This window comes from Carassius gibelio, chromosome A20 (assembly GCF_023724105.1).
Source record: "Carassius gibelio isolate Cgi1373 ecotype wild population from Czech Republic chromosome A20, carGib1.2-hapl.c, whole genome shotgun sequence".
Lineage (NCBI taxonomy): Eukaryota > Metazoa > Chordata > Actinopteri > Cypriniformes > Cyprinidae > Carassius > Carassius gibelio.
In genome coordinates, this window is record NC_068390.1 from 14070255 (window position 1) to 14094595 (window position 24341).

At 35.8% G+C, this 24341-nt stretch overlaps 2 protein-coding genes across 6 annotated transcripts in view; one reads left to right on the top strand and one right to left on the bottom strand.

The window, feature by feature from the left end:
• The first annotated feature begins 3238 nt into the window (after positions 1-3238).
• Positions 3239-24340, top strand: LOC127938165 (estrogen receptor beta-1). 2 transcript variants are annotated; one of them, XM_052534601.1, is made up of 11 exons: positions 3239-3437; positions 5894-6025; positions 7401-7908; positions 8023-8189; positions 10808-10924; positions 11666-11989; positions 14359-14497; positions 17834-17967; positions 19442-19625; positions 21140-21371; positions 23811-24340. In XM_052534601.1, the coding sequence occupies exons 3-10, from the start codon at positions 7478-7480 to the stop codon at positions 21351-21353; spliced, it is 1710 nt and encodes a 569-aa protein (XP_052390561.1). In that variant the 5' UTR covers positions 3239-3437; positions 5894-6025; positions 7401-7477; the 3' UTR covers positions 21354-21371; positions 23811-24340. The 2 variants fall into 2 exon arrangements, with proteins under 2 accessions (XP_052390561.1, XP_052390560.1); XM_052534600.1 differs by lacking the exon at positions 23811-24340 and adding an exon at positions 21576-23545.
• LOC127938164 (nesprin-2) overlaps positions 23390-24341 on the bottom strand; it is a 92503-nt gene continuing 91551 nt past the window's right edge. For all 4 annotated transcript variants that reach the window (XM_052534599.1, XM_052534598.1, XM_052534596.1 and 1 more), the window contains one exon: positions 23390-24195. In XM_052534599.1, coding sequence (XP_052390559.1) covers positions 23988-24195 — 208 coding nt within the window. In that variant the 3' untranslated portion in view covers positions 23390-23987. The remainder of the gene's footprint in view (positions 24196-24341) is intronic.

A 24341-nucleotide genomic window follows, 5' to 3' on the forward strand; every position in this document is an offset into this window, starting at 1 on the left:
AGCACTGTTTTGCTGAGGCTTCGTTTATTATAAATTTTATAGCCAGAAGAAAAGTAAACAAAGCAACTGCCTTTACTGTGTCTTACATGTAAGTTACTCATCATTAAATAATTGATTGAACTGTTGTATGTTACACTTGCGTTTGTGGCTTTGGTGCAAATATTGCTTTTGAGTCACAACAGTTTCCTTTGCTGCTGATAGTTTTCAGTAGGCAGGCAAATTGAATACTGAACAGTTTTTCTTATTATAGAGCTAATTCCCCCTTTTCCCCTCCATTTTTCCTCCTTGCTTCAGAGTGCTTCATGGTGTTGATTATTAAAATGGGAAGGCTGGGAAGGGGTCTCCATCACTGAATAGTGATTATTACCAAGGCAGTCCTGTCTCGATTAGATACATCTCTGTTACTTCAGCCGGCCTCGTCTGTTCTTTATTCCTCTGTCTCATTTCATCCACAGGGCCTATTTGTTGCAGGAATAATGAGATCTGAAGAGGAGAGAACAGACTCTCTTCACTGAGATTACTGGAGCACAGTGCGCTGAGGAGGACACAATGGAGCTCAGGTGTAGCTAACCTATGGTTTATCTGCCCCATGTTCCTTTAGCTGTTCAGCTTTATGTTTTAATGATCTGAATGTTATGGCCATCGTTTTTAACACCACAATCATACACAATTATCACATGACACATGAAGAAAAATATAATTAATATTTTAATTCTGCTTAAATTAAATTACTTTAGATAATTTTTCTGAAGTCAGTAAAATAATTCAGTCACTTCATGTCATTGTTGTTAATTGAATTTAAAATCACTGTTTTATAGTTTAATCTATTTTTAAGATTTCATATGTTCAGTGATTGGGAAATTATGTTTTTAGGAGCTCCAGTCTTCAGTGTCACAGCTCATTTGGTGCTCAGTTATTAACTATTGTCCTTATTATTATCAATGTTAAAAACAGAAAGTTGAAAAGAACACCATTTATTTAAAAAAAAAAATTGTGTGTAACGTAATTTAATCAATTCAATTTGTTGATTTTTTTAATTCCTCCCTGACCCCAAACTTTAGTTTGAATCATGGTTTACACAAAAGTATTAAGAAGCATAAACTGTTTTAAACATTGATAATAATCAGAAATGTTTCTGGAGCAGCAAATCAGCATATTACAATGATTTCTGAAGGATCATGTGACATTGAAGACTGGAGTTATGATGCTGAAAATGAGAATAATAAGAATAAAAAAAAAAAAATGTTTTAAATAATATTTCACAGTGATACTTTTTACTGATTTTTTTTTATCAAATCAAAAATCAGCCTTGTTGAGCAAAAGAGACTTCTTTTTAAAATATAATAATAAGAATAATAATAATAATAATAATAAAAAAAAAACTTTTCCAAACTTTTGACTAGTATGTACATTTATAACACTATATTTGGCATTATTTCAACCTGGCAATAAATTCCATAAAACAAACAAATAAAACTAGTAAATGCTGTTGCAGTGGGGTTTCTAAAAATCTACTTACAGGAGTGAAAGTAAATGTGACCTCTTTCTCTCAAGTGACTGCCGTGATCGAGCTCTCTCTATTTTTTTTATTTAATTTTTTCTCTCGTGGACAGTCATGGAAATGTAATGCAAAAATGATAATTTCCTTGGACTTTCATTTACCTCTATAAAAAATTAGTTGTTCAGTTGAGTCGTGATATTCATAATTTGGTAGCCAACAAACACGTTAGTCTCCAGCGCTGGCAAGGAAGCTGTAATCACCAGCCATGTTCTTCCAGACTCTAAGAGCTGGGGTTTGTGAGATGCAGGAGTAACGGCAATCTTCTCAGCAGGACACATGACTGCTCATCTGACATCCTGAATGCAGGTGCACAGAAAAGCATCTCAGCTTCTGCTTGAAGCCCAGGTCTCCTGTGGCGGCGACTTTGTCTTGCCACATTTACAGAACCATTACAGTGCATTGTAAGCCCTTGTTAAAGTGCACAATTTACCACCATCCACTTCCATTCCCCCAGGTCCAGAAACTGTGATTTTAAATAGGCCAACAATATCAGTTTCCTTTTGTTTTGCCCATATTGTTTTTAGATCAAAAATGGTCTTACCTTCAGTTACATAAATTAAATTACAAGCCTGGGTTTTATTGGATTTAACATTTGAAAACTGTACTGAAATTGCACATGGTTCATATCATCGTTGTATTTGTTTTGACAGTTGTCACTGGGTCAAGTTTGACCATGCACTTGCATAAAATTGGCCTGTTAATAACTTAAGCTTAAACTACAAGGTCGGAGTTTATGAAGGCAAAAGACCAGCTATAACTGTTAACATATACATATTTTTTTTTTTTCTTTTTTTCTTTCTCAAGTTCTCAATAAAAAGTTTTTTTTTTCAATAAAAAACTTTTCAAGTAATTTTATAAGCGTTCACGTTCGTTGTAACCTAATTATCATATTGCCAAGACATGAAAAATCCAGAAACGTTTCTGTATATTCTGTGGGGTAGTGCTTACAGTAAATAAAGATGACTAGATTATAATACATTTGGAGAAAAGTATTTCAAGTGAGTCTGCAGTAAATATGAATGTCCCCATAATAATAATTTGATGATAACATGATAATAATTTGACTTCTTTGGTTTGCAGATGTGTGACACGTATTTATTTATTTCTTCTCCATGAATTTCTATCATGCAAAAACTGGCAGTTTATTAATAAATGTCCCAGGTATTTTTTCATAAATATATATATATTTTTTTAAAGAATGTTACAGTCAAAACATTTTAATTAGTAATACAAAGTATTACTACTAAGTTTTTTTTTTCTAAATATCAATTAATACACTTTCTTGTTTTCTTTCAGATTGTAAAATTATTGATGTGTCTGTTCCCCCTTCCCTGTTCGGTTTGTTTGAATGGATGTTGTTTTGCTGAAGTAAAAACAATAAAAGAAGTTGATCACACACACACACACACACACGAACAAAAAACCATACAGTACACTTTCCTTTTATACTCTTATACAGTTCATATTTTTTCAAAGTCATAGCTTCATATTTGCCTATATACAATTATTTTATTTATTAATTTATTTATTTATTTTTAAAGACGATGCATGGAATGATCCAGGTGTTGTTAACAATGATCCGGTTCGTAGACTACGGAGTTGAAGAGCAGATGTTCTGCAGGAGGAGGTGATTCGGGTGGGTGTGGTCAGTGACGTACACACTCTCAAATAAGTGCGTGCGTTCAGTTACAGACGGAGCAGAGCACTCTTTAACATGTATCCTGACAGCTCATCAAAACACTGGCCATTTCCTTATTACACGGGCTTTTAACAGCGATCAAATCAAGCAGTGCAATTCTCTTTTGGGATATTTATCGACTCAGAGATCAAGCCGCAGTGGACCATCTGTTGATCAACTAAACATCGATTGCAACAGGTAGGTTCACTGGTCTTCTATCCAGTTTTTAGTAGACTATCGCCCTATATCCTATCAATCCCATTGCTGTGATTCATTCAGCGCGTGAGCTTGATTACAGTACGCATGTTTACGCGTGCACTGTTCAATCGAAAATGACGCAAGCATGTTAATTAATGGAAGTGTGCAGAACATCTTATCCATTCACTTATAAGAGGCAATGCGAGACGTGAGGCTGAAAGTTTGAATATATTACAGTTGGTTCATTTATTAACAGAAATCTGACTATTTTCAAATGTTTCTAGTAGACAAAGGAGGACTGCTGTCATCAACTGTTATAAATATTAATATTAAATCATATAATTCAGATAATTAAGTATTTCATCAAGTCCATCTTGAAACTGCTGTAAGTGATCATAGTCTCAGCGAACATTAGTCAAATATTTATGGATTACTTGCAGAACTACTATATTTTGTTCCAAAAGTCAGTAATGGTGTCAGTGAGTTTGGACCTTGTCCTGGCTTCAGCAGGTGGTGATATTTAATATGCAATGTTCTTACTAAAACTGTTGAACAGTAATACAAATCAGTTGCTGTTACAGTATGTGTAGTTTTTAACGTGGGGTGGAGACGTAAGTCTATAAGTAACACATATACTGTTATATAGTGCATGATTTTAACTCTTGAATCTTTTTTAACAACAAGCAGTTTGTGCTTCACTGTTTCTTTTGATTCATTCTCCATAAAAAAAGGCTAAATTCCTCTCGTATTTCATTTATTCCAACTTAAATTTTCTTGCTTCTTAAGAGGTCATGTGCACTAATAAAATGATTAAAATCAAAATTAAGAATGTTTCTTTTTTTTCTTTTTTCCTTATTTTATATATATATATATATATATATATATATATATATATATATATATATATATATATATATATATATATAAATTTTAATTTTTTTGTGGTGTTTTCATTTTTTGGTGGTTATATTCTTGCATTCCCTGGGAATCAAACCTATGACCTACTGTTGCTAACAATGTGTACTGTTAAAATTACAGGAAGACTAATAATATATCGCTGTATTTTTAAGATGCACTATATTATTAGAAGGTTCATAGTCTTAAGGGTTTGCATCAAGCTCAACGGTGGTCTTCCTCCTTGTTCCCACAACTCCTGCACAGGGCATGGTTTCCGTCGCTCCTTCTCTCCCTTATCCGTTTTCCGCCAGACAAGGGAGTGAGAGGGAAGATCACACCACGGCCTTGGGCTTTTGTTTTTGGTATGCACTGCTGGCCGGTGACCGGGCGCTCTTTTGCCTCAAGAGCATGCATCAGGCCAGACTGGTTGTCAGGAGAGAGTTGACGCAGGCAGATTCAGTCTGGCCCGCTTTCAGAGTCTCCTCCGTCTTCCGTTCTATCCTAGTCTCTCTTAGCCTCCTCTCAGAGGATTTATAGTAGTTAAGAGGGTTTAAGGTTACTAGGTTTTTAATGGGAAGAATAGTTTCCCCGTTTTCAGTATGGTGGGAATGAACAGAGGATTTTTACTGTCAGCGTTTGACCAACCTCAACAGCAAGATTTCTGTGATTTGTATGAAGTTGCATACTAAATGCATATTTAGCACTTTACATAAGAAATAGCTAGTTAAAAATATAATATTGTAAACTAAATTTACAATGTGCAATAAAAATGTACACAAAAAAAAATCTGAGGTAGAAACTCAACGCAAAAATACACTGAAAATGTTTCCTCGATTTCAATTTATGACAATTTATAACCATATATTTCATATACACAACCAAAATATATCAAAACTACTGAAATGTGCTGATAACCACCATGATAATACAGCATAATAGAAAGCCACAATGAATCATAGTAGTGCATCATAAGTGGACTGTCCATAAAACATGGCCAACACTTGTATACAGTTAACAGGGTTATACATACAAAGACAAAACACCATGATGATACTAAAATAATTTGATAACAAAAATATAAAATCAACAAATCTATATAAATAGAATAAATTATACGTGATGTCACAACCTGTATTGTTTTTGAGCATAAATTAAATTATGTAATTATGGTAGTTATGTATGATAGGTTTACATAAAATCAAAGATCATATTTATTTTACAGTATTTTACAGTAAAATTATGTATAACGTGATGTCAAACCACTTAAAATTTTTTATCATATACAGTAAGGTAACTTACATTTAAACAATTAACCGTTTTTTACTATATCATTTTATAGTCGTTTTCTGTAGTGTGTGATGTGCAAAAAAGGATATAATTTGACATCTTTATTACCTATCATGCCGATGCAAATTAATGTTTCAAAAATTAATAGTTTATAGTAAATAGTTAAAAATAGTAAATAGTTAAAAATAAAAGTTTTTACCTTTTTATGTTAAAAACTGTTTGCAATTCACAGCATCATACTTTTTTCTTTCTGTCATTCTGTCATTTTGCAGTTACTTGTGCTCAGTGCAGGGTATGTTTTGGCCAGTTGCCTCTCTGCACTGAAACGAAGGTTCAAAAGTCCACGGCAGACTCACTTTTGGCCAGCTGCCTCTCCCGCCAGTACAGTCTACAACACTGTATAGGTAAGAGTCACTTTAACAGACTTCTGTCTTAAATTTGTAAGAACTTACATGTGCCATTAGAAATGCAGCACTGCAAAGAGCTGAGGGAAACAAAAATGTGTCTTTGTGCGTTGATCAATTTTTATGGATATTCTGTCTAAGAGAAATGTAAATGTTCCTGAGCCAGATCTTTAGGCCTTTACGAATGCAACCTGGATTCATACTATCACTGAGATGTACGAAACAGGCTGAAAGTTTATTAAACTGACCTAAAATAGGCAGATATGCAAGACACGCAGTTGCTTTTCAGTATTCACAAGCTAATAGCTTCAAACAAATATCTGCTATAAAACTGTAGTGTGACCTGCTTTATGAGAGTTCCTCTAGAGCAGGGGGTTTGCAATGTCAATAGTCATGGGTTCAATCCAGGGAATGCACGAACAGATAAAATCTGTACTTTTTTAGGTAACCTTCGATAGAAGGTCCAAATCATTTAAATGTAAACGTCTTCCAAATCATTTAAATGTAAATGATGTGTTTACTGTGTATACAGATCATTATGAAAGAAGAACACATTTTACATGAATTTATAATGTGATAAAGAGTAAGTAGACACACACACACACACACACAGACAATGTATTTTATTTTTTAAAAAGTGAAAATCCATCTTTGTCATCACCAAAATAAATGACATTTTAAAGTATATTATAATAGAAAACAGTTATTGTAAATTGCTATAATATTTCACAATATAGATTTTTTTTTATCTATATTTAAATAAATGCTACCTTGATGAGCATGAGAGACCTTTTTCCACTAGAAAAATATTTTAAATATCTTGCTGACTCTTTTCAATTTTAGTGTTGACAAGACACTTTCATTCTGATTGGTAAATACTGCATTCTGGTTCTGCTAAAATGCACAATATAGTAACCATTATGACATGAAATGTGTTTACCTAGCTACTGAGTATATGACTAAGCAGTAGCAATAACTATGAACCTACAGTATATCTTCTAGTGCAGAAGCTTTTTGATACCTGTAACTTTCCAGAAATACAATATTTTCTTGTGTAAAGCTTAGTTTGTGTGAAAAATAATGTGATATAGAAACATTTAAAAATCCTTGGCCACCAGAGACCTTAACATTTTATGAGTGCATCTGAAGTTGGAAAAAGCATTCTAGACTGATTATATTGTATTTCGCCATAGACTGATAAGTTGTTGGTATGCCGATTTTGTTTGAAAGCCATTTGAATTTGCTTTCAATAGGCCATTGATTCTTTGAATGTGCTTTTCTTCAAGAGATTGAAAGTTAAAAACTGTTCATAACTGCTCACTATTGAATAATCTTAGCAGTGCTTTAATTTAACACTATAATCATTGTGTATTAGGCTGCAGCAGGTTTCATTATCGATGTGTGAGGAAGTCAACATGACTTACAGTACATCAACAGTTCCCTGTTGATGATATGACAGCACTGAACTCGTACGCCTTCGCCATGTCCGAGTATGCCGAGGGAGACAGTTCTCTACTTCAGCTGCAGGAAGTTGACTCCAGCAGGATGGGAGGCCACGTCCTCTCTCCTACCTTTAACTCCTCCTCTCCATCGCTACCAGTGGAGAGCCACCCCATCTGCATCCCATCACCTTACACAGACCTCGGCCATGACTTCACCACTCTGCCCTTCTACAGTCCCTCTCTGCTGGGTTACGGCACATCTCCTCTGTCCGACTGCCCATCGGTGCGGCAGTCGCTAAGCCCCACCTTGTTTTGGCCACCTCATAGCCACGTTTCCTCACTTGCATTGCATCAGCAACAGACTCGACTACAACCAAACCATCCAACTGGTGGGACCTGGGCGGAACTTACACCACATGATCACGGCGAAGAGGAAAACTGGTAAGTGGAAATACAATTATTAATTTTTTTATTTCAGACAATTAAATAAAATAATGGCTGTCTAGCTACTAGCTTAAAAGCTACTCAGATGCATGTGTTCTCTCTGCTCCATAGCAAACCGCTGGCAAAGAGGGTAGCAGTAGCAGAGGAGACTTCTACCTCTTTGAGAGGAAAAGCTGACATGCACTACTGTGCCGTCTGTAGCGATTACGCTTCTGGGTATCATTATGGCGTGTGGTCGTGTGAAGGATGCAAAGCCTTCTTCAAGAGGAGTATACAAGGTATTGCTCTCTGATATGACTCATGTACTTTGTTGTTTACTTATTATTAGGGATGCACGGATATAAAAAATCTGGGCGATCTGGGCTAAAATAATTCAAAATAAAACACAAACTGATTTGTGATTAGACTTTTATATTGGACTTATATACGTGATGGCATACTGAATTGTGAACGGTCTTGTCTTCCTTGCATAACCATAAACAGCCATCTTTACAGTGTATTATGATGCCTCAACAGCCACATTTTCCTTCAGAAATGCTAATTTAACTCTGGAATAATTTATTCTAATTAGTCAGTCATGGATTCTGCACTCAAATATTTTTATATAATGATTCTACACTATTATTTTTCAATTCTCCCAGACAACCAATGTTGTACATTACTTATGATATTTCTCCAATAATGGTCAGTAAGAAAACAAACAGACAGAAATCAGTTTGGAGAAAATCAACAGCAGTTCAGACTATGAAAAGACAATGCAGAAAAGCCAAGCGGATGCAGCGAAGACAAAACTTGAAATTCACTATAGCATCTATAAAGACAGCCTTCATGCTTTTAATGTGAAACTAGCCACAGATAGACAGAATTTCTTTTCTAACCTTATAAACAGTAACTTAAATAACACTCTTACTCTTTTTGCTACTGTTGAGAGACTGACAAACCCCCCCAAGTCAGATTCTCAGTGAAATTCTCTCAGACAGCAAATACAATGAGTTTGCTTCTTTCTTTTCTGAGAAGATCATCAATATCAGGAAGGCGAGTAGCACATCCTCAAGTAATGCAGAGATCAGACAGATTCGGCCACAATATCAAAAAGATACTATGTCTATTTTTGAAGCAATTGATGACAAAATTCTGGAAGACATAGTGCAGCACGTAAAATCTTCAACCTGCTATCTTGACACACTTCCCACATCTTTTTTCAAAAGTGTACTTAACTGCTTAGAAGCAGATCTTTTAGAAGTGGTGAATGCCTCACTTCTTTCTGGGACATTTCTAAACTCCTTAAAAACTGCAGTTGTTAAGCCCCTCCTGAAAAAGAGCAATCTTGATAACATCATTTTGAGCAATTTTAGACCAATATCTAATCTTCCTTTCATAGGCAAAATTATAGAAAATGTAGTTTTTAATTAGCTGAACAAATACTTAAACTCAAATGGATACCTGGATAATTTTCTATCTGGTTTTCGACGGCATCACAACACGTGCTGGTATTGCTAGATCTCAGTGCTGCTTTTGACACTGTCGATCATAACATACTACTAGAGAGACTGGAAAACTGGGACGGGCTTTCTGGGATGGTACTCAAATGTTTCATGTCATAGTTAGAAGGGAGAGGCTATTATGTGAGTATAGGAGAGCATAAGTCTAAATGGACGTCCATGACATGCGGAGTCCCACAAGGGTCAATTCTTGCACCGCTCTTGTTTAGTCTGTATATGCTTCCACTAAGTCAAATAATGAGAAAGAACCAAATTGCCTATCACAGCTATGCTAATGAAACCCAGATTTACCCAGCCTTATCTCCAAATGACTACAGCCCCATTGATTCCCTCTGCCAATGCATTGATGAAATGAATAGTTGTATGTGCCAGAACTTTCTTCAGTTAAACAAGGAAAAAAACTGAAGTCATTGCATTTGGAAACAAAGATGAAGTTTTCAAGGTGAATGCATACCTTGACTCTAGGGGTCAAACAGCTAAAAATCAAGTCAGGAATCTTGGTGTGATTCTGGAGACAGACCTTAGTTTCAGTAGTCATGTCAAAGCAGTAACTAAATCAGCATACTATCATTTAGAAAACATTGCAAGAATTAGATGTTTTGTTTCCAGCCAAGACTTGGAGAAACTTGTTCATGCCTTTATCACCAGCAGGGTGAACTATTGTAATGGGCTCCTCACGGGCCTTCCCAAAAAGACCATTAGACAGCTGCAGCTCATCCAGAACGCTGCTGCCAGGATTCTGACTAGAACCAGAAAACCTGAGTATATCACACCAGTCCTCAGGTCCTTACACTGGCTTCCAGTTACATTTAAGATTGATTTTAAAGTACTTTTACTCGTATATAAGTCACTAAATGACCTAGAACTGAAATATATTGCAGATATGCTCACTGAATATAAACCTAACAGACCACTCAGATCATTAGGATCGAGTCAGTTAGAAATACCAAGGGTTCACACAAAACAAGGGGAGTCTGCCTTTAGTTACTATGCCGCCCGCAGTTGGAATCAGCTTCCAGAAGAGATCAGATGTGCTAAAACACTAGTCACATTTAAATCTAGACTCAAAACCCATCTGTTTAGCTGTGCATTTATTGAATGAGCACTGTGCAATGTCCAAACTGATTGCACTATATTTTCACTGTTTTTTTTATGTAAAATAATTTTAAATAAAATTTTTAAAATTGCTTGTTTTATTCTTGTTATTATTTTTCTTCATTATTAATTTTATGTAAAGCACTTTGAATTACCATTGTGTACGAAATGTGCTATATAAATAAACTTGCCTTGCCTTACCTACATACAGTAGCTGTGCTATTTTAATCTTTATATAAGGCCACACTGGTCACTCTGCTTTACAGTCTATAAACATCTGATCTGATCCATTTTCTCAGGACACAATGACTACATCTGCCCTGCCACCAACCAGTGCACCATCGACAAGAACCGCCGCAAAAGCTGCCAGGCCTGCCGTCTCCGAAAATGTTACGAAGTTGGAATGATGAAATGTGGTGGGACTCTATTGTTTTCCATTCCTCCCTACCGACACCCTTTCTACACCCACACAGTTACCAATTACTTCATCAGAGATTGCTGCTGAGTTTTGTCCAAAGTCATGGACTTTGAAATTTATGTGCCAATATTAAAAAGCTATCATGCCATGAAGTTTTTATATGTATCACCTTTGTAATGATAATGTGATAGAGCCCTGATTATTTATACTGTAGATGTTGGTCAAAAGTTGCACCAAAACAACCCATATAAATTACTCAAAATTGATCTGATCATACATAATTTTTAAGATTTCTCATAATAATAATTCACACATACTTGAACCAGACTGTCTTACATGTGGTCTTTTAAGCTGTTTTTGAGTTGGGTGAGTGTCTTGGAGGGCTTGTTCCTCCAAAATCCAGTGCTAGTTAAATTAAGCCTGTGTAGCTGTGGAGACTGTTGGCCTCCATCCTCATCCGTTTTTGTAGGACAGTCTACTTTCACAGCCTTGAGAACCACTGGTTTAAGCCTAAGATGTAATTAAAGGGAAAGTGTGTCATTTCTGTACAACTATTGGTTCCAAACATATATGCAAAGGTGATGATTGTTCATGAACCCCCCTTCTGTCTACCATTGGTCAAACAAACACACATTAGACTATTGCTTGTATATTTAGAACATGTTCCAGTATAATCCTTTAAACCAGCATAGATTAGGTTGAAGTGAATTGTGAAATTTACATGGCGTTTTTTTCAAAGGGTTACGGAGAGATCGTAGCAGCTACCAACAAAGAGGAGCACAGCAGAACCGACTGACACGATTCTCTGGCAGGATGAGAACAAGTGGCCCGAGATCTCAAGAAATCAAAAGTGTCCAACGTCCCCTCAGTGGAAATAAGGTGGTTACCATGGCGTTGAGCCCCGAGGAGCTAATCGCTCGAATCATGGATGCAGAGCCACCCGAGATTTACCTCATGAAGGATGTGAAGAAGCCTTTCACTGAGGCCAATGTCATGATGTCTCTGACCAACCTGGCGGACAAAGAGCTTGTTCACATGATCAGCTGGGCCAAGAAAATCCCAGGTGAATGTAAAACCAGATTCATAAGAAAAAAACATTCAGTTATAGCACTAGCAAAGTGTGTTATGAGATTTCTGTGCATTTATAGAACTTCAAATAACACAAATCTGCATAACTGCAAATCCACATGGAAAAGAGCAGCATTAGTCAGTCAGCATCAGTTTGGAGACCAAACCCGCAAATCTGATTCAATGGAATTTCCAATGGGTTTTTCCTAGAGTAGCATTTGTCCATTTATGAGTACAGCAAGGAATGTGGTTAACATTACTTGAGGATAATTTGTCATCATCTGAATTTAGGATATTGTAAATTACAATTATTACATTATAACATGTTCAAAAATGTTTAGAGTTTAATTATGCTTTTAAAATTTTTCTAACAAGTTGCCTCATGAGGTGTACAACAGTTACATTTCACTTCATTCTCAAGCACCTAAACTCAAATAAACATGGTTGTGACTGTGTGGGTAAGTATTTTTTTTTGTTTAGATTAATGAATGTTTTTAAAGCACACAGTTTCAGATTCAATTTGACCACTGTGTGTAATTGATGTTGTTGAACAAAACATATCCTCAAGTCATGCTTAACCACAGATGATATACATTTTATGAATTTATATTCTAAAAAAAATAAATACAAATAAATAAATTAAAAAAATGCTAATTATTTTCAATGTTTTGGGCTGCAAAAATATATTTATTATAACCATTTTTATAGCTGATGGATTAAATACATTTTCTGGTTGGAAGCGATTTAACCTGTTAACTGTCACTCACGTTTTTGAAGATAGACTTGAATGTGCATGATACAAACCTACATTTTTATAATGTGCCATTTACATGGTAATGCAATGTCTGATTTTGAGGATGAATTTTGAGATTTTATGTTTTCAAGTGATATATAACTTCTGATGATTTCTAAAATGTGATAGAGAAAAGAAGTCTTATTTTTAAACAAAGGTCAAAGCTCCTTTTGTAATGTAAATTTCTGAGGGTGCACTCTCGTCATAAATTAATCTATTACTTTTCCTACATAATTTTTAACAAAAAATATAGGTATAATATATATTTGGGAGTCTTAGACCTTTCCAACGATATATAGTTTGTCAAAATTAGATTAAATTTGATTGTATTATAGTATAGTCAACGTAGGCGTCCCGTATATGGGACGGGGTGACATTTAACAGGTTAACATTGAACTTTTGTAATGCATCAGTGTGTTTAATACAGCAGGTCCTGGAGGGCCGTCTCCTGCAGAGTTTAGCTCCACTTGCCTCAACACACCTGTCTGTAAGTTTCTAGAATGTGTAGTAAGATCTTAATTAGCTGGTTCAGGTGAGTTTGTGGTGGTTGGAGCATAACTCTGCAGGACATTGATCCTCCAGGACTGAGCTTGGACACCCCTGCCCTACAGGTACTGTACATTTGATATTTCCCCCCTAGTAACATTTGCTCTTAAAACTTTTAAATTCTCTCGCAAAATTGGTGATTTAAAAAATTAAGAAGTAGGAGGGAAAACTATATTTCAGTGATTTTGCAAGCTAACACAAAGTTGGAAAAAACTAAAAAAGTTTAGAAAAGTTAGAAAAGTTTCCTGAGAAATGCAAAAGTTTTGTGAGCGAACTCGGAAGCTTTGAAATACAATTGTACAATTTTTTTTTATTTTTTTTATTCAACATATCCCTTGGGGTTTTCTAATAGATTTGATATACAGCATATTTACAAACACACATATATGGTATATCTATTAGTGATACACAGGCAAATGATTTATCATTCCTCAACCTTAAATTTGCAATGAAGGAACTGTATCCCTTGCTCAGAGCACAACAATAAAGTGTGTTCGATTATGCTATTGCAGAATAAGCGAGAATCGAAGGCATTGTTATTGACATATGCACCAGTGTCTCTCATCGTGTCGCTGGTTAGCCCCTGGTGCATTCATATGTTTGATGGAAGAATGGCTTTGGAGAGTGATTTACAGTGAGGGGATCTCATGCTCTCAAAACTAGATTGCCATTGATAGCATCTCTGAAATTGCCTACCCTACCTTTAATCTTTTTTCATATGTGTTTGATGTTTAATATTTTCTTGTCTGATTAATAGTTTTAATTAATTCTTGGCTTTTGATTCTGAACATGAGCAGTTGTTTATCCTGAGGAACATCAGCAAATCCTCCCTCTTACCCTTTTTCGATCCCCAGGGATGAGCTTCTTGTGTGGCGACACAAGCCTTTTCTCATTCAGTTTCATTCAGTTGCCTACTGAAATGAACTACTGTGCTAATTATGATTACCTGCAAACTATTGATTGGGTTTGAATGCTATGGATTGCAGGGTATGCAGTTGTTAGTAAGTGCTTTTTTCTCCTTGCAGGTTTTGTGGAGATCGGCCTTTTTGACCAGGTCCATTTGCTGGAGTGCTGCTGGTTAGAGGTGCTGATGCTGGGACTGATGTGGCGGTCTGTTAATCATCCTGGGAAGCTCGTTTTCTCCCCAGACCTCAGTCTCAGCAGGTAACTAGTCTCATTTAGTGGTGTTTATCCTTCCCATTGCCTAATTTATGAACAGGCACATCCATCTATCTGTGCTTTGAATGTTTTTTTTTCTCACATGCTTTAGATGGTAATTAATTACAGTATATAAGGTATAGGGGATTTAAGGCACTGATTATATGTTGATGACATTTTGATATACAGACTGTAGTCACTTGAGAGTGTAAAGCCACTTTAGCCATGTTTGGTCAAAGTTAGATGTGACAACATTGAAACATTATGAAGTTTCAATAACAATATACACTATACCATTCAAAAGCTTGATGTAAATAATATAAATGTGAATGTAACAAACAATACTGTTCTTTCAATTTATAAAAAAAAAAACCCTGAAAAAAATATTCTCAGCTCTTTTCCACATGAATAATAATAATAATAATAATAATAACAATATATGTTTTTTTTTGTTTTTTTTTTTAGAAAAGCAGTGTGACTTGAGAAATGATGCAAAAAATTCAGCTTTGAAAGTCAGCTTTGATTGTTCCTAATAAACTGCACTCGCAAGTGAATATTAAATTATTTTGTGGGATAATTAAATATATTCTAAATAAACTACAAACATAAAAAATATATACATTTATTTTGTCCTAACTTTCTTTCTTGTAACGCTTCCCTCTCAGCTGGTCTTTGTCTTCTCAGGTGTAAATGACAACATACTGCACGATAGTTCACGCCTTCTCGCATTGAAAATGAAAGTAAACAAGATGATTTTCACATAATTTAGAAATAAAAATTTTAGGCTACAAGCTCCAGTTCTCAAAAGTCCTAGGAACCAATGTTCTGTATGTGTTTTATTGCCTTATTCAAGTGATTTACAATTTTTAGTTTTTCACTAACCATGCATAAACATTGTTTTCTCAAAAACACACTCATGTACATACATGCTGCTCATAAATTATGATAGCCCAGTTTGTGCTGATTACAGTGATATTAGACTTTAGCCAATGAGATGTTTACAGGTGTTGGTCATATAGTTAGGTTTTCAACAAAAAGTTGATTTTTTTCCCTAATTCCATTCAAAAAGTGAAACTTGTATATTATATTCATTCATTACACACAGACTGATGTATTTCAAATGTTTATTTCTTTTAATTTTGATGATTATAACTGACAACTAAGGAAAATCCTAAATTCAGTATCTCGGAAAATTTGAATATTGTGGAAAGGTTCAATATTGAAGACAGCTGGTGTCACACTCTATTCAGCTAATTAACTCAAAACACCTGAAAGCCTTTAAATGGTCTCTCAGTCTAGTTCTGCAGGCTACACAATCATGGGGAAGACTGCTGACTTGACAGTTGTCCAAAAGACGACCATTGACACCTTGCACAAGGAGGGCAAGACACAAAAGGTCATTGCAAAAGAGGCTGGCTGTTCACAGAGCTCTGTGTCCAAGCACATTAATAGAGAGGTGAAGGGAAGGAAAATATGTGGTAGAAAAAAGTGTACAAGCAATAGAGATAACCGCACCCTGGAGAGGATTGTGAAACAAAACCCATTCAAAAATGTTGGGGAGATTCACAAGTGGACTGCAGCTGGAGTCAGTGCTTCAAGAATCCAAGACATATGCAAGACATGGGTTTCAGCTGTTGCAGAACAGACGGCATCAGAAGCGTCTCGCCCTGGACTAAAGACAAAAAGGACTGGACTGCTGCTGAGTGGTCCAAAGTTATGTTCTCTGATGAAAGTAAATTTAGCATTTCCTTTGGAAATCAGGGTCCCAGAGTCTGGAGGAAGAGAGGAGAGGCACACAATCCATGTTGTTTGAGGTCCAGTGTAAAGTTTCCACAGTCAGTGATGGTTTGGGATGCCATGTCATCTGCTGGTGTTGGTCCACTGTGTTTTCTGAGGTCCAAGGTCAACGCCGAGCACTACATGCTTCCTGCTGCTGACCAACTTTATGGAGATGCAGATTTCATTTTCCAACAGGACTTGGCACCTGCACACACCTGGCACAGGACCATGGTATCCCTGTTCTTAATTGGCCAGCAAACTCGCCTGATCTAAACCCTTAACTTCAGTTGGTCAAGTTTACTAAAAATCCTTTCTTTGTATTGGTCTTAAGTAATATAAAAATTTTCAGAATTTCGGATTTTCCTTAGTTGTCAGTTATAATCATCAAAATTAAAAGAAATAAACATTTGAAATATATCAGTCTGTGTGTAATGAATGAATATAATATACAAGTTTCACTTTTTGAATGGAATTAGTTAAATAATTCAACTTTTTCATGATATTCTAATTATATGACCAGCACCTGTATAAGCAACTGAAAAAAGCACAAATGTCAGGGCATGACAAAACTTCTCCAGGCCCCAAAAATACCCATAGACCTCAGAGGGTTAAGGTTGGCACAGCTAACTTTGACTAGCCATGGCTAACAAGGCTTTACACCATAGACAGTCAATAACATGACATTACACTCATTTTGTCTGGATTTATACATTTCTTCAGTGCATTTATCCCCCAAAAATGCAGTTCATACATACATTGTCTTTGAATTAGAGAGCTGCGGGAAGACAGGAACTGATTCAGCCATGGCTTGTGTATGATCACCCTGCCTCTGCTCTACTGCCCTTTGTACCATCTAACATGGTGTGTACCAATATTGTAATGTGACAAAAAAAATAGATAACATAAAATTGGGTTCAGTGTTACAGATGCTACGCCGAATTTATACTGGACTACACTTCTAAACTTTTCCAAACATGCTTTTAAATAAGCTCACCATTTGAAATGCTGCCAGACATTTACTGTATTTTCATGGGCTGTGTTTTGGATAAGGAATTCATCATATCATAGCAAACTAAATCCCTGAGTTTAACTTTATAAATTGCTTTTCAGCATTAAAAAGTGCCAAAAAAATAGTGCATGCCTTCTCTCTGTCTACTGCTCCCTTTAATGACTCTCAATATTATTCAACAAAATCCATAAAATAAGACTTAAAATACAGTAACGAAGTACAATGGCGTATGGGTTGTGATTAAGTCTTGTTTAAAGCTAAATGGTAGTAACAGTATCTTTGTTCTCTCTGTTCTCACAAGTTTTAATGAAGTGTTAGAGCCATTTCCAGCTTCATTCACTGCTGCAGACCCAATTGCAGCACGTCTCAGCGTCTCAGAGAGCACTAGTGCTCTGATTTTCCATTGACGCTCTGTACAGACTTCTCCATTTGTACTATCAGTAGGTGCCAAGTTTGGAAAAGGACTACTAAGGTTTGAGATTGAGGCCCGGTCCTGGGTTTCTGATGGTGTGAAGCTAATTTGTGAGACTGCTCAGTGTCTTTGTGTTTTTCAGGGACGAAGGCAGCTGTGTGCAGGGGTTTGCGGAGATCTTTGATATGCTGTTGGCAGCCACGTCCAGGTTCAGAGAACTGAAGTTACAGCGAGAGGAGTATGCTTGTCTCAAAGCCATGATCCTTCTCAACTCCAGTGAGTGTTCTTCTCATTGAAGGTTTTATGAGATGTGAAAGCATATTTTATTAAAACAAATGTATATATATATATATATATAAAAATGAATGTGTATGTTTTGTTGACCTTCTCTGTAGGACAAACAGTGGATCTCAGTCTAATGTTTCAACACATTCTGAAAAAAACTGTGTTCTTGTTTTCTTTATCTTATCTTTTTTTGACTTTAGAAAAATATATGAAATCAAACTCACTGCAGATGTTCTATTGTGAAATTGTATGGTCTGTATGATATCAGGCTCTGTTGTTTAAAAGTTACTTAACATTCAGTATTAATACGTAACCTTTTATATCATAAAGTATTTTGTAAAATATTTTTTTACAGTCTTCAGTCTCACATGATCCTTCAGAAATCATTCCAAAATGCTGATTTGCTGATCAAGAAACATTTCTTAGAATTTTAAATGTAGAAAACAGCTGTACTGAACAAATTTGACTAATTTAATGCATCTTTGCTGAATAAAATTATTCATAAAAAAGAAAAACTTCCTGACCCAAAACTTTCGAGTAGTAGTGTATTTTTTTTATTATTTGTTAAATAATCTGTTAACAATGTTTAGTAAAATTCATGACAATATGCAGAATAACATTTTAAAAACATTGTGAAGCATAAAAAGATTTATTGCTAAATATAATTTTGTATCTTTTCACTATTATATACTTTAATAAATGGCAGATTTTTTCATTTTTTAGCACGAGCTGAAAGCTAAATTAAATATATTAAATATATACAGTTTGTCTGTAGCACTTAATTTTAAAGTAAAAAAAAAAAAAAACAGTAGTGTGAACATCCATAAACAGTCTTTTGGCTCTGTTGATTATAAATGAGTTCTGTGGTCTAGTTCTTGTGCTTCAGACATATAGCAGTGATTCTCACACGGGAGAAGTAGGTTCGATTCCAGCTGGTGTCATGCAGTGATCACACACCCCTTAATTTCCTGTCCTCTTTCTGTCCCTGTCATCAAAAGTCCAAAAAGACTGCTGACCTCCACAAAACCATAGTAAATAGTGTTCACTCCAGGCCCATAACTCAGAGCGTCACTACTATCCTTGCTTTAAGTCTTAATGGGGACAACATGCCTTTGCTCAAAGTATCCATTTCATAGCACATGCTTGTGCAACTAACAGACAGTACCTGCTAAGTGTTTAATGTCTGAAGGAAGCAGTATTTCTTCCCGCTCTGATTCCTCTGAACTTTTGATCTTTCTTTTCCTTATGCATTATCTCTTCATTCTCAGCCCCCAACAGATGTCTTCACTTTGTCTCCTCGGTAGAACTTATTTGATCACTCCAGATGTGTTGCGTTGTTTTTAAATGGGATATTCTTTGGATTGGATGCTTATTTGGGTATCACCCTCTATTATTTCAAACGGCTGTAAATGTCAGCATCCCGTGGCTTTAATCTCTGCAAACCTGCGCTTGTGCGTCATTGCAGACATGTGTCTGAGTTCGGCGGAGGGAGGAGAGGAGCTGCAGAGCCGCTCGAAGCTGCTGTGTCTGCTGGACTCGGTGACGGATGCTCTGGTTTGGGCCATCTCGAAGACGGGCCTGAGCTTTCAACAGCGCTCAACCAGACTAGCCCATCTGCTCATGCTGCTCTCGCACATAAGGCATGTCAGGTACAGACAATAAAAACCTTCAACGAGGAACTTTTCACACAGGTCACTTCTTTGACTGTACATCACTCAAAAAAGGTGGCTTGTGCTTCATAAACACAGTAATTTGCCTTGAAGACTGCAAAATTGAGTTATTTCTGGGCTCAATAATTATTATTATTAAATAATTACTACAATGACAGTTCATTTGGACACCTAGTCTAACTAGTTTACTACTAGAAAAAAAGTCTTAAAGGGATAGTTCACCCAAAAATGAAAATTAGATGGGCATCCAAGATGTAGGTGACTTTGTTTCTTCAGTAGAACACAAATTATGATTTTTAGCTTCAGTCGTTGCAGTCTCCAAATGGTAACAGAAACTATGAGAGTAAAAAAAAAAACATGCACAGACAAATCCAAATTAAACCCTGCGGCTCGTGACGGTACATTGATGTGTAAAGACACAGAACGATCAGTCTGTGCAAGAAACTGAATAGTATTTTTTTTTTTTACCTCTGATTCACGCAATGTCCGAACTGCAGTAAGCGTGTGAGGCATTCTTCTTCTTCTTGCATTATGGCGGATCACAGACTTATAAGTGCATTACCGCCAGGTCCGCCACCTATATCTCAAGTGGACCATTGACACTCCTCATTAAGATTGTAAATAGAGTGTCAATGTTACCCGTTTTCAAAATTTTATGTTTAAAATATCAAAACATTATTAATGCATTTGTAACTGCAGGTTAAAGCATTCCACGTGCCTCTGAGCTGCATTACACAGTGTAAATTTCTAACACTTCTAACGCAGCTTCTGTGTTTCCTCTGCATTGCAAAGATAAATTCAGTTGATGCTGATTTAATTTGCTTGGTAACAACCCAAATGCAAATATTTGTCTTAAAAGATAGAGCAAATTTTTTTGAAAAAAAATGACTTAAAGGTAAAAATGCCCATAAAACTTGATGGAAATGATTAATTTATTTTACTGCTGTGAATGGACCACACAGAATAATATTATGAAGAATATATAACAATTCAGGAGTCAGCTGTCCATAGTAGACCTTAAGATATCAGCACAATAACACACCCAGCAAAATATCATAAATATATATAACCCACAACCTTAAGTTTAGGAGTCAAACCCTCCAACCAAACACAGAAGCTGCGTTAGAAGTGTCATGTACTTTTAGCTAAATAAGTAGCTTATTGTCGATAACTTGTGAGTGTTGCTGTTTTCTTTTCCATTCACATACTAAGCTTAAACTACAAGCCAAATGTAATCTTCAAAAGTTTAGTGTAGTTTTGAGCTAGTATTGGAGCCAGCACCTTTTTAAAAGGGTTAGCTTATTCTGTTGAACTACTTTAAATAACCTGTACTGTATCTTAAACGTTTTTGCAAAGTTAGCTTGAAATTATTGAACCACTTTAGTTTTCCAAAAGGATTCCTTGAACCATTGCACCTATAGCCTTTGTTGTATTAATATTTTTAACTTTTTATTTGTGCAAAACCTTCCACTGACTATATCCACCATCTCTAGTAACAAAGGCATGGACCACCTCCACTCCATGAAGATGAAGAAGATGGTTCCTCTGTATGACCTGCTTCTGGAGATGCTGGACGCTCATATCATGCACGGCTCACGTCTGTCTCACTCCGGCCCTCAAGCGGATCCTGTTCCCAAAGAGAGCAAATGCGTCCAGGAGACCTTCACCTGCACTTCTCAGCATGGCGGGACCCTGGCGGGACCTTAAGACCCTAAACCATTTCTGGTGAGACATAGCTAGAGTAGTTCTTTCATAATGCAGGTGCTGATGTTGACATAAATAAAAATAGTTTTACTGATGTTTTATAAAATATTTAGTTTGTACATTCATTTCGCAGGATGTTGCCAGCTAAAATTCTTCCATAAATCTTAAAATAACTACAAGATGAAAAAAAATATCATGTTAAATGTTTACAATTTTTCTCTACAGCGCTGAAGAATGATCTCTAGTTTCGGGAGAATGGGCAACAAAATAGACATTAAAAGAGTGGAATAGGATTTCTCGAGATGAAAATCACCAGATTTTTTTCTTTATATTTGACATTTGTTGTGAAATCCCTTTTATTTTCACAGAACTCATTCTGAACAGTTTTTTTGGTCTCATGTAGCCTGAACCACAAAAAAAAAATGTATGTACTTTTAGAAATGTACTTTTTTACAAAACCCAATTGCTGGAGGTTTGAAAATCGAAAATCGATTATGGTTTGGATTTTGGATTTCATAAGCTTTTTTGGATTGCAATATGCGTTTCCATTACCCTTCAAATTGCGCAAATTGACATCGCAAATTGAAAATATGCCTAATGGAAACTCGTAAATTTCACAAAATGCCCATACATCGTAAAAAAGTTTTTACGCTCGCATGAGGTGGTTTTTAAGGCAATTTGAAAAAGGAATAATTCGCAAAACATGGCATATGTAAACAGTCATATGATCATTCTTCGATGTACTATAACCTCCAAGAAACTCTTCATACTTGGCCACTCTCCAGTATAATGGGCTTTCCATACCATTAATGCTTAGAAAATTTAGACGGCACACGCTCTGATAAGGCCACTGAAGCTGATTGTGGCCACTCTAGTAAATGCTTGTGTTTATTCCAGCTCGGCTCTCTGTGCTGCTTCTGTAAAGATACACGCATATATCTCCTTTGAATAAATATAGTCAAAATCCCACCAAAACCTGTTTGCCATGACTTATCCGCAAGAGGCAAAAGGTTACGCTTTAGTTGCATAACACTGGTTAATGAAAATCCCATCATTTCGCAATACTTTTTTCATCGACATTTATAAAATATCACCAAAGTTTTGCGCAAATCTGTAATGGAAACGCACCTACTGTGGCCTCACGCACCCATTCCAATGAAATCTGCACCGCAATGCAACATACAGTTTCTACTTTTCCATTTTTGTTTTAAACCGTACATTTGCAACTCGCGCTTTTTGTAAACGAAAACAACAGCATCACACTGATGCCCTCATCAACACTGTCAGAACAGATCAGATTCCATCACTTGCAAAATGACAGTAAGAACAGTCATTGCTAAAGAGAGAGAGATTTGTATGCAATGTGAACATAGACTAAATTTTGGTCCAAATGCTCAGAAGAACTGAATCAAGCCTCATTTTATTTTATTCTGTAAGAAAAAGGACTTAAGAATGTCACAGCGCAGTAATTCCTCGCAGCTGGATGTTTTGTTTGCATCCATTACTTTTGACAAAAAAAAAAAAAAAAAAACGTCCTGCTGTCTACCCTGTACACCCCTTTAAAACCATAAAGGGCTTGTAGAAGACATTGAAACATTTTCTAAGGACAGCTCAATGTATTGCTACTATTCCACTGTGAAATCCTTTCTGTTTGTAAGATGCACCACAACTACCAAAAATGTACGTGTGAAATTGAACTTTGAGTTCTCTGAAACATCTAAAGCCCTGTTTTTAGAATCAAGAAAAATAAAAATATCGCAGTGCCTACAATGATTATAACCTATATAGTTTGGTTTAAGATGACAGTAATAATATTTTAGGGAAGGAGAAAATCAATCATATCGATTTAAAACCAATCATAACTCAAAGATTAGAATCATAAAGATAGATGTTACGAGTACATAATTTTAATTAACGCACAAAACATCCAAATGTTATTCTATATAGTGGCAGCCAATATTAATTGTTTTGATATGAAGCACTAATATTGATTTAAAATTTTTTGGCAACTAAGCATTCAGTACCAGCTGTGATACAGATTTGTTGTAGACCATGTTTATTTTTTAACACAGAACAAATGTTTGTAAAATGTTTCCAAAATGTACTTTCTGTACACGTCTTTGTGTTCTACTTTGCAGTGCATTTGTAACAATGTGCTATTTACACAGGGCTGTATTAAACTGCGTTCATGTGCATTTGACGTTTTTAAATACATTTATGTTTTGGGCTTTGCAAATATGAACAGTTCATTCAGACCATATAAAATTTAAGAATGAGACCAGATAATCCCTAAATAGCAGCCGTTCATCATGTCACCACAAACTGTGGCTAAAGAGTTAATCTTTTCAAGTTGCAAACTCTTAATCAGTGTGTCATGTGCTTAAAATTAAAAAATATTTAAAAAAATTATCATTGGTTAACATTCAAGCTCATACAATGATTGACGTTTTTCTTTTTCAGCATTGTGACAAAAAAGGGACAAACATTTTTTGATCACATCCAACTGTAACATTAAAAAACAAAATTCTCAGTAGTATGGCTCTCAAAGGGGAATAAATAATCAATTTATATAAATACCACCATTAAAATATTGGTTGGACAAAAGTGAGGTGCTTCGCCGCACGTTTGATGAGAGACTCATGTTGGGGGAGGACCGTTGGTGTAGTGTAACATGGGGTGGAAAGAGCGGGCAAAATTATTGGAAAAGGTGCAGCTGTAATCGTCTTCAGAAAGAGGGACCATGCAGGCCAGGACCAACAGCAGGAGGAACAGGAGGTGAAGAGGGAAAGCCGCTCGCAGGACTCGATAGAAGAATGAACGCCGAGGGGATGAGTCACGCTTTGACCTGAAACAGAACGTTTTACTGTTGATCTTCTTAAAACAGAAATGTCTATATATACTGTGTATATGCATTTTTGCTTTATTCTATTATATATATTCTATACTATTTAAATCTTCATAAATAAAAATGGTTTTTGTGTCAAACTGTAC

What these genes read in the sequence shown, in the direction of transcription:
- LOC127938165 (XM_052534601.1), top strand. Translation starts at nt 7,478, where the DNA reads ATGACAGCACTGAACTCGTACGCCTTCGCCATGTCCGAGTATGCCGAG. An exon ending in CCAGACCTCAGTCTCAGCAG is followed by an intron (nt 14,498 to 17,833) that starts GTAACTAGTCTC and finishes TGTGTTTTTCAG; the next exon opens with GGACGAAGGCAGCTGTGTGC. An exon ending in TCGCACATAAGGCATGTCAG is followed by an intron (nt 19,626 to 21,139) that starts GTACAGACAATA and finishes CACCATCTCTAG; the next exon opens with TAACAAAGGCATGGACCACC.